At 35.2% G+C, this 10,940-nt stretch overlaps 1 protein-coding gene across 1 annotated transcript; it reads left to right on the top strand.

The window, feature by feature from the left end:
* Window positions 1-1,533: 1,533 nt before the first annotated feature.
* Window positions 1,534-9,704, top strand: LOC145771149 (ficolin-3-like). Its single transcript, XM_082582887.1, has 5 exons — window positions 1,534-1,675; window positions 4,043-4,153; window positions 5,900-6,039; window positions 8,796-8,892; window positions 9,637-9,704. The coding sequence occupies exons 1-5, from the start codon at window positions 1,534-1,536 to the stop codon at window positions 9,702-9,704; spliced, it is 558 nt and encodes a 185-aa protein (XP_082439013.1).
* Window positions 9,705-10,940: the final 1,236 nt, after the last annotated feature.

The following is a 10,940-nucleotide window of genomic DNA, read 5'->3' as shown; positions in this document are numbered from 1 at the left end:
AAATATTTTTTAAGTTTAAATAAATTTTCATAAAAAGAATAACTCAAGTTATAAAATAGAGAATAAGCTACCACATTAAATTGATTCAAGGGTATTGTACAGCTTTTGTCACACAATTACAAGTATGACTTTTCTAGCACACCTATCATTCTTACAAAAGTAGAACTTTAAACCTTCTTTGATAAAATAGATATGTAGGCACTAAAGAAGCCACAATTGTGTGACGAAAGCTTTGCAATACACTTGAATTTATCAATTTAGTGCGGTAGCCTATTCTCCATTTATTTGATTAGTATTGATCGCCGTGCGCATCAATTTGGATCATTGGTAAATTTAAAGGAAGATTGAAAAGTTGATTCACGAAATTTTAGATCCAAATGTTGTATTGTGCTAAACAAATAAAATAAACGTAACCATATCCACTTAAAGTCCATTTCGAAACTTTCACAGGCTTTTTGCTCTTTCTGATAGTGCATGAATATTTCTGTAGGCTTATATTGTTTTTGTGTAAATAGGCTACATGTAAAGATCCACTCCAGATCAAAGTCCCTGACGGTAGCCTAACATGTATATAATAGGCCTTGCCTATGTAGCTTTTTCTGCAACCATAGAAATGGCCTACTTTCGGGCCGTAAATAAATTTTCGTACAACGTCGTCAGATTTTCCATGGAAATATTTACAGGGAATTTTTTTTAATTATGTTATATGTTGTATCATAAAATTACTTTATAGACGCTGTGAAAAGTTTAATGGCAAGATCCGTCATGATAGGTCATGTCCAGGAGTAGTAAATTAGCCTAATGTATGTGAAAAAGTAGTGGTTGCTACTATTGCCAGGACAGAGAGTGATGGCAATCGCCTACTTGTCATTATGAAACAAGTGAAATGTGTATCTATAGATATACGGTCGTTGTCAATATCCATGGCTGACTGAGCTATAGATGCACATTTCACTTCAGTTCATTTCACTTCAGATGCACATTTCACTTCATTTCACTTCATTTCACTTCATTTCGCTTCATTTCACTTCATTTCACTTCATTTCACTTCATTTCACTTCATTTCACTTCATTTCACTTCATTTCACTTCATTTCACTTCATTTCACTTCATTTCACTTCATTTCACTTCATTTCACTTCATTTCACTTCATTTCACTTCATTTCACTTCATTTCACTTCATTTCACTTCATTTCACTTCATTTCGCTTCATTTCACTTCACCTCAGTACAGGTGGCAGATGACCAAAATCACTTTGAAAGATGTTTTTAGGCCTAAACGCCACTTTTAAGATATCTGTGAACAATTTTTTTTTTCATTCCTGCCAAAACTCAATTAGAGTTTTTTTTTGTATTTTTTTCATATGAGCAATAAATAGTCTTTACTGAATCAGACGATAATAGCAATATTTTTAACAGTTATAATTGTACGGCAGGAGCAAAAGCAGGATTTGAATTTTATTGTTTTTATCACTTTGATTTGAAAACAAACATGGACAAAGCAGTAATCTTAGTCATCGTGAGTATTTTCGCCATGTCATGGTCGATTGCGGACACCTCACGTGAAATGACGTGTTGTTCTTGTGGTGCTACTCCTAATATTGATGACGTCAGTGAAAGGGGTTTGCCTGGCCCCCCTGGCAAGAGGGGTGCGACGGGTTTGCAGGGAGTCAAAGGTTTGATTGTTTGTTATTTGACGTGTGTAACTTATTAAACGCTAACCGTGGTTTGCTGAGACTTTTCGTTCACTGAAATTTATTGTCATCGAGTTGGCACACTTTCTGTAGCCATTCAATCAGCTTGTTTGAATACCTGTGAGTGGTAAGCCTGCACTGATCGACGTTTTTAAGAAGTAGCATTGCCTCAAGAAACTTCCGGCACTCAAGAGACGCAGCACTTTTACTTATTTCTCATAAAACTAACATAACATGTTGTATATACGTCAATGCAACGCAATTCGATAAAAACGATGCGGTTTAGGTAAATATGTGAAAAAAATACATCTAATAAAATTTTGGAACTAAAAATCAGGGCTGTGAACTGTGAAGTCGGAGATCAGGGATTTTAGCTTGTCAGGAGTCGGCCAGTTATAAACCGAGGAATCGGAGTTGTATATGTTTGTGTCAGATTTCCAATTAAGCATGACAAGCAGGTGTGCCTCTTTTAAAAAGAGACACAAGTGTTTGTCATGTCACTTGCCACATGTTTGTCACTTTTGATTCAAAAAATGGTTTAGCCTATTTGCAAAGTAATGCCAACTTAATCCATCACATTTAACGTGTAAAGAGATAATTTAAGTAGTCACTGATTACTGTTTGCGTTGATATATTCAGTCGCATGCAGTTTGTGCTTAATTCTTTTAAAAAGGAACGGCAGTTTGATCAGTTTGATCACCTCTGATTGCACCAAATCACGTGAAATGGCGTGTCACATTAAAGTTTTGTGGCCAAAACCAGTGCTTCCACTTCTGACAACTGATAAATCCTCTTCAATTTCCTTTTTTGTCCTGAAAAATCCCTTTTTTCTCAGTCGGAAATCTTTCAAAATTTCCTTCATAGGTGAGGTTATTTTTGACGTTATTTAGGTTAAAAAAGGTGCTAATACAACTGTAAAGTTATTACAATCTCAGTTAAAGCCATTGTAATCTCAATTTTATTCAGTAGCACCGGTATGTCGAAGCAACGTTGTTTTATTAGAACAGTAGGCTGCACAAAAGCAGCATATATTTTACAATAAGATGGTTTATTTCCTTTGTTCACTGTCCATCCAAAAAACTGCTTGTCAGTTAGTCGGTTCTGGGACATTTACCACCTGGTCCTGGACATCATTTAGGCCTACCAATTACCACTCTCATATTTCCTACCCGGACTCCTAACCTATCCCTAACAGCGAAAATGTACAGGTGGTAAATGTCCAGTTTCAACGAATTATCCATCCATTAACAAATTTATTTTTGTGTTTAGTTTTCCTTGATGCGCTAAGCCGCTAACTTAACACTATTGGCTAGGTTATGTCTTTTTTCTCCTTGTCAGTAACGTCTTCACAATCATCTGAGACTGACGAAAAACTCAAGGATACTAGGCCTATTCATGATACTAACTCAGTCTGACTGTGTACACTATACATGTTGTATACACACTACATAGCCTAGCCTCTATTATTATGATACCATATTCGGTTAGCATAGGCAAAAACTAACTTTTATAAACCGGAAGGATATCTCTAGTCTAAGCTTATCATACCTAACTGTACGTCTAAGGTCGAACCTCAGTGAACTTTGTCATTGCTGCTCAACTTCAACTGTAAATCAACGGATTACCTAATTTTAACTAAAAGAACTGAGAACTAACTCACTCACTGCAGTCTGCAATCACGTCCAATTCCCAAAATGGCGAGAAAAAAATCAAGCGACAAAGGTGAGGATGGGAAAGAGAGTAAGAGGGGTTCCGGATGTCGAGGGACGACGGAAACCAGCTGATCATCGTTATTCCAGTCGTTGTTAGAATTTTTGAAAGAGAACATTAAAAAGTTTTTCTTTAAAATTGCTAAAAACAACAATTTCCTTTTTAAGACAAAATTTCCTTGTAAAATGGTAAAAATCCTTAAAAAATCCTTCCTATCTTCATTTCCCTTTTTTATCCTTCGAAGCGTTGAAAAATCCCGATTTCCGGATAAAATCCGTCAAAGTGGAAGCAGTGGCCAAAACCAAACATACATTGTCAGCATGATTTTAACTATTTATTTGGTCACAACTGGACATAAACTTAAACTTTTGCAAAACCTTGTTTATTTGGTAATAAATAAGCAAACATTCAACAAAATTAAGGCTTGTGTTTGGTGATGATCTACACTAGTCGTTAGTAGGTCTAATGCTTTTTAAAGTAAGTCAGTGACCGTTGTAGGTATATGGTAAATATTCGCCGATTTTGCTTACAGCATCATAAAACGTTTTTCTGCTAATGTTGATGTGATAATGCTACGTTTAAAAACGTATAGTCTCACTAAAAATATAAAAAAGCCGACTGCATTTTTTACCAATACAGGTGATCAAGGTATGAAAGGTGAAAAAGGACAAGCTGATGACCCCAGCTCTGAGTTGGAGAGGCTGCAGAACAAATTGTCTGCACTGGAACAGAAATTAGAAAATTATGCAGGTACAAAAAGACCATTGCGTTATTCAGAAATTCAATGCTGTAATGTTTTAGTTTTATATTTTTGATCTATCGCGATATTCATATTGACCAAACCGTTTAGGAAAAGCCTTTTTCCAAGTATATTTTCATCGATGGGGTTTAAAAGCAGCATGCAAAGTTGATACATTTCAAGATCACGATTATTGGCTATAAAACGTACTCTAAGGATAGCGCATAACACAGCTAGTTAACTGAGGAAGCACATTGTTTCAATATATTACATCATAATAGCACTGCTCGATCCATACTTTTTCCGCAAATATATTTCAAAACTGAAGTAGGGTTAATATTTAGTGGTGAATCCGAAATGTCAAACTTCTTTCAACACGCAAGAATAAACTATGATAACAAATAGCTGTTATTTTTGGAAAAAGTTATTCATTGATGTGTTCTTTATGAAACATAGTTACAAATTTAATTTTGTTGACCGAGTTAAGTACTTAGATGTGCATCTAAAAAGTGACTTGCTTGGTGATTTTGATATCACTAGACAAGTTCGTTTCTTTTATTGCTCTGCAAATAAATTAAGAGCTAGATTTTCAATGTATTCTCAACTGGTAAAAAATGTCTTATTTCGGTCGTATTGTATGCATATGTACAGAAGCCAACTATGGAGTGAAATTTTATGTTCTAATATTCATCGTCTTCGCGTGGCGTATAACAATTCGTTTCGTATTTTATATGGACTGCCTCGTCACATCAACATCAGTGAGCTTCAAATCTCTTTTGGTGTAACAACATTTGAGGCCTTGATGAGAAAAGATGTTTTTGCGTTGATCAAACGTTGCAAAACCTCAGCTAATAGTAAAAGGGGATGAGAGCTTTATCAACGCCATCAGAACATCATCATCTTATCTACTGGCTCATCCATTCCACTACCCACCAGGACAAGAAACAATACCTTAAACTGGATCTCGAACCTCAATCGTCGTAGACTACTCTGTGATGTGCAATCTGACCATAGAAAGAGCTCAACACCTTGCTTTCCTGGGCCACATGGAAACAGGCTTTTGCCTGAGGATGGGTTTCTTTTATGTCCAGTTTTCTTTCTTCATCCTATTATTATTGTGATGACTGCTCATCCTCATCAATACAGGAACTAGCAAATTCAATCTACAACACTTTTCATTAGGCTGTCATTCATTACCACATGTGTGCTTCTCTTTGTTTTTGTTTTATTTGTTGTTGTTTGTTTTTTGGCCTTTGTGGCCATGCGAACTACAGACGTACAGCCTACATGATTTACTATTCAGGCAAGATCACTTTTCAAGGTTTTGCCTCCTTGGTGAGTTTGTTAAATTGTTCTCTTCCCTTCTTATGAATCGCAAGATCTGAAGCAAACGTTCAATAAATACGTCATCGAATAGTTTGTACCATGGGTACAAAAATGACCGAATAAGCTTTTAAAAAAATCTATCACTTTCTTTCTTCTTGTTTTGCTTCAAATTACAAAATTCGCAACAAAATTAGAACCAGTGAGCAACTGAGCATATCTTAAAACTACCTTCCGCCCAATCAACACTTTGCTCTGCCATCATGAGCAGAAAAAACATCGTAAATTATTTATTTACTTTGTGATAAAGAAAACATTTGTTGACTTTCTGTTTAAAATAAATTCGGAGTTAAAATATTACCAACCATTAAAGAATTACCCAAGTGATTTCTTAAATTTTTTGTTTCTTGTTGAATGTGTTTTAATTTTATCAGAAATAAAACTCTTTCAAAGAAGTGACTGCAATGATGTTGCCAAACAAGGACAAAGCACTAGTGGAATTTATCCAATTTTCATAAAAGGAAAAATTCTTGACGTATACTGCGATTTAGAATCTGGTGATGGCAGTTGGTTGGTAAGTTAAACTTTCATGTTTTATGTCAGTCAATTTTTGATTCTTTGCTTTACCTTGTAGACGCTTATTGTATGCTCAGTAGTTGTTGCATGGTACGGAGCAAACGTTGTATTTGGATCACATGCGATGCTACATGCTATGTTAGATAGGCCGCATAAGTTTGATAAACTATTCCCAAACTAGCTTATGCTAAAGGTCTTGTTTTCTATTAATGCACTGATCTAAGACTCATGTCCAATATAATACAGTGATTGAAATTTCTTTGTTTTGGTATGACGTGTATAAACAATATTGTAAAGAAGCAATTCTGAATTTTAAATGATGGTACTTGAATCTCATCATCTCGAACGTAATAATTTCCTTTTAAAGAAAAAATAAAGTGTTTGGAATTACTGTAGTCTTTCTTTTCATGTATTTTCTAATTGAATTGAATCAATTTTATGCTGTTTTTTTCAGACCATGTTTATGAGCCGTTTTTGTTGGAGTTGTTTAGCTTCAATTTGCTCTCTTTGTGTCTAATGTTGAGGTGTACAGTTCTAGTCAAAATATCATTTGCCAAACAAAAGAAATTTCTAACTGTTGTTTCTTCATGAGTAGATGAAATATTTCGTTTCTACAAAAGCATAGTACTGCAACAAAAACGTTCGATTTATATCTTGGTTGTGTTTGAGTGCTTCAGTTAATTAACGTTACAATCAAGAATCATTTTTTACAGTATGTATTGAAATCAAATTTTTAAAATTTGAAAAAAATGAGTTTTATGCCTTGGCTATTTTGTTGTTTAATATTTCAAACTAATATCAAAAATTCCATTTTTACATGACTTATTATAAACATAATTCAACAAAGCATATAAAATTCTTTTTATTCCGACAATACTTTAATTCTGCATCTATATTAAGCCTAGATAGCCAGGTCAAAATACATTGTTGCATCTTGGCAAAACGTGTACATAACATGTCTAATACTTATGGAATCATCAATTGTTTATTAATAAGCACTGCCTCTATATCCCGTTTTTTTGAAATTCCACCAAATCAATTTACTCTGTTAAGCGGTTTACTCTATTTAGGCATACCCGAAAGGCAGGCCCGTAACTAGCTTGAAACACTAGGGGGGGCAACAAGTATTCTAGAGGGGGCCCAACTTTTACCCTCTGTATCATGTACGAAAACGACATTTGTACAAAATGTGGGTATATTTACGCAAAAACATTTATCGTAATACAGCGTTTACATTAGCATAGATTATTATCATAGAAACAGCAGCGTGAACTGGCATTATAGAGTGAATTATATGCTGTAGCTTAAACAGTTATAATGACGACAGCATAGAAATTGTCTTGAAAAGCAAAATCATTTTTAAAACATGCCACCATCAACTAGTGATAAAATGGTTAAAAATTGGCATAGAAACCGCAGCGAAATTTATGATTTTGTAGTTGATTCTTTTGTTAGTTAATCTATTGCCTTTCATGAACTTTGAGTTCGTTTTAGTTTATTTACATTTTCCTGTAACGCACTGCATAAATCACACAAAATATACTCGGCCTATACATAGAAAATAGGCGTTGAACCATGATCAAATAGGGCTGCAGCCGCTGCACCTGTCACTCATCGTTTTGTAAATAATTGTAGCCTACAATGCACCTCATTTTGTCAAGTGCAGAATCAACAATCATCTCTTCAAGATCAATCCTTTAATGATAATAGTGAGATTCTATTTCACACCATCAGTGAAATGTATCCTCGCCATAGATATAGGTTAGGTCCTACCGCAACAGAAGGCGTGGATGGACTTCACTGAATCTATTAACAAAAACGTCCAGGTCTATTTTCTCGGTCATTTCCTTTTCAAACGCCAACAGAACCAAGTTCATCTGGAACATAGACCTGCGTGTAGGCTTGTCTATCCAAGATTAGACCGAGAAGCCACTCTCACAAACCGCACTACTGGACCCGAATGATGCCACAGTAGCGGCATGTTTATATGCATTTGGGAATGCCAGTCGTTGATTGATTGTAGGCTACAGTTCTTTCAGTACCGTACTGTATTGGAATCCCGGTGTTTTGCAACTGCCACATGGTCATGTAGGAATTGTTTTGCGACTTGCAATTCCTCCTCTGATGAAATATCTATCTTCAGTTTCGTATGTAGTGGAATGAGCGATTCACGGTCCAAGAAGTTTTCCATTTTTTCTTGAAAGGGCACGAACAGATGTGTAAAACCATGAATTGTCTGCAAATCTGAGTTCCAAACTGCAGTAGCCTATAGAAGCATACCTAGAATGCAAATGTCAAGGTGGTTGTCCGGTACTTTAATAACGCTGAGTGGCAGTCAACTGTACAGTATTCTGGAGACTGATCGGCTATCACACTGCTTAGCTCAGTTGGAAACTGGTGTAAGCCTATACCAGTCTGGATCTTACCAGCAATAAATGTTGAGTCTATCTGTTTAACAAAACATTCGACCACACCATTAGACACACAATGTTTACAATTAAACAACACAAGAAAATTGAGTATAAAACTAAAAAGTTAGCGAACAGAGCTAATTAACATAATTTTTCCAAGGGGGGGCCAACATTATCGCAGGGGGGGCTTCGCCCCCCCTGCGCCCCCCCTAGTTACGGGCCTGCCGAAAGGTTCCCAGTATTTTCAAATCTAGTTTTGTCTTGCTGAAAACATGCTTGTTGTTTGAGCAATTAAATAAAACACCTGATCAATTGACAAGTGCTTCCATCTCCACTATTTCAGGTGTTTCAAAGAAGAAACTCTGGAGAAGTTGATTTTTATTTGGACTGGTCGGAATATCAAACAGGATTTGGAAACAAAAGTGGCGAATTCTGGTTGGGTAGGCCAAAACTTTGTGGTGGCTTGAAGCAGCAATCATTTGGCAAGAGAATAAAGTATTTGCACAGCACAACCTTTCGAAACCAGCGTTGACAAGCACATTCGTCAAGCATCAATACCCTTGTAATGTTTGGCTGCAAACTTGTTTTCTCAAAAAGCAACACGAGTGCCAAAGTAGTGCAAAATCTTGACAGAACCCTATTGGTGCGGCTACTGTAGCTTGGTATGTGGCTTACCTGGACAAAATAGAAAAATTGCAATAGTTTAAAACAAAATCGGCAGTTAAAAAAGCCTCGTAACTCCCTGTAGATGTTCTTATTATTCAATATCTTATCCACTGTTTTTGTGAATTGTAAAAGTGTAAAATAAATTTTAATAAACATGTTTTACAATTTTTGTCGCAAGCAAAATGTATCAATCTTCACTGAGTGATGTGTTTTTCACAAATGGCAAAATGATCTCTAAAAATAAAGGTATTTAGTTTTTATCACTCCGATTTTGTCGCGATTTTTTAAAACAAGTGTTGTCTACCTTTTCCTTCTACAGAAATTTAGACTTTTTTAACCCAAGTTTGTTTTCCTATGAACTCAACGACTTTCAGATTTTTCCAAATTGACAGAACTTTACACCCGGCAACACTGCATAGATGAGACCTTGACGTCGAAGTGGTATAGCACTATCTGCAGTTATATTTTATGATTTATACTTTGATTTGTCATGTATTTTGAGTTTTTGGTATTTTCAGGCTTAGATAATCTCCATGCCATTACCATTTCTGGTTCATATAAACTTCGCATTAATCTTGAAGACTGAGAAGGAAACATTGCCTATGCTGAGTACAGGCGAGTATTTAATTTTTCATTACATATTGTTTGTTCAATGTATAGCCCGGCTATTTCAAATGAAATCTTAATGCAATCTGTTTTGAAAATCTAGCATTGAGGTTTACCAAATAATTACAACCAAAACTACAACCGCTAACAAGTTTTATGCATCGAACAATTCAATTATATTTCGTTTAGGCGCCTACAAGTTAGTTAATGAGTTTTTGAACCGGCTGTTGGTTTACGTATTGTTTCTATACCATTTCAACGCAATTGAAATGTATCTTGTGATACATAGGCCTATCATTTCTTTTTTCATTGTATACCCCAAATATTAACGGTTTATCAGACGTTAAATATTTTTCAGCACTATGACTGTAGGAGACGCCACATCCAATTATCGATTGAATATTGGAAGTTATAGTGGAACAGAAGGTGGGTTAGGGACTTGTTGAACTAATCGTTTTGAACAAAAAAAAGTTTTCATTTGAAAAAAGTTGGATTGTATCTAAACTAAACATAAATACTGTAACGACAAGGACCGTTTTTTTGGCAATTTGGCAATTCATTCATTCGTCTTCGAATAATCGAATAAAATCACATTATCCAATCCATCCTTGGAAACGAAGGGCGAACATCAACATCACATAGAGGCCAGAGGGTATAGATATTTTCATTAATTATTTGGAAATTTTACTTCTACGTTGGAAAGGGTATAAACCTAGCTACTTTCATAAAATAAATTTGTAAAATTTTGATCTTGGCGCCACCTTAAAAAAGTGTTTTTCGATTTCAAATTGATTTTGACTAAGATCTATTTCGCTTACTTACTATCAAATGAAATGGTAGCTTACGTATCTACAATAATTACGAACTGAGCATCTAGTTCATCAAAGGCCGCATCGGCTATGATGCAAACATACACACTATCAAACGAACACTTGGCTACATGTAAAAAATGAATATCTTGGAAAGGAGCTTTGTCCTGAACATCTGTCAATTTTATTACGCTAATCAGTGGATTATTATCAAGATTATTAAGCAGACACAAAACGATTGCGTGAATAATTAAGCAAAATATATAAAACAATACACCCATCCAACTTTCAAGCTTAATCTAATTCTAAAAGTTTGAAACCTTAAAAGTCGTTTGTTCATTTTTACAATGGAATGTTTACGGAACAAACGCTTTGGTTACAGACCGGGTACTATTAAAATTGTGCTG

This window comes from Aplidium turbinatum, chromosome 5, assembly GCF_918807975.1.
Source record: "Aplidium turbinatum chromosome 5, kaAplTurb1.1, whole genome shotgun sequence".
NCBI lineage: Eukaryota > Metazoa > Chordata > Ascidiacea > Aplousobranchia > Polyclinidae > Aplidium > Aplidium turbinatum.
The sequence above is the reverse complement of the archived record's forward strand: the minus strand, read 5'-3'. Positions and strand labels throughout refer to the sequence as shown.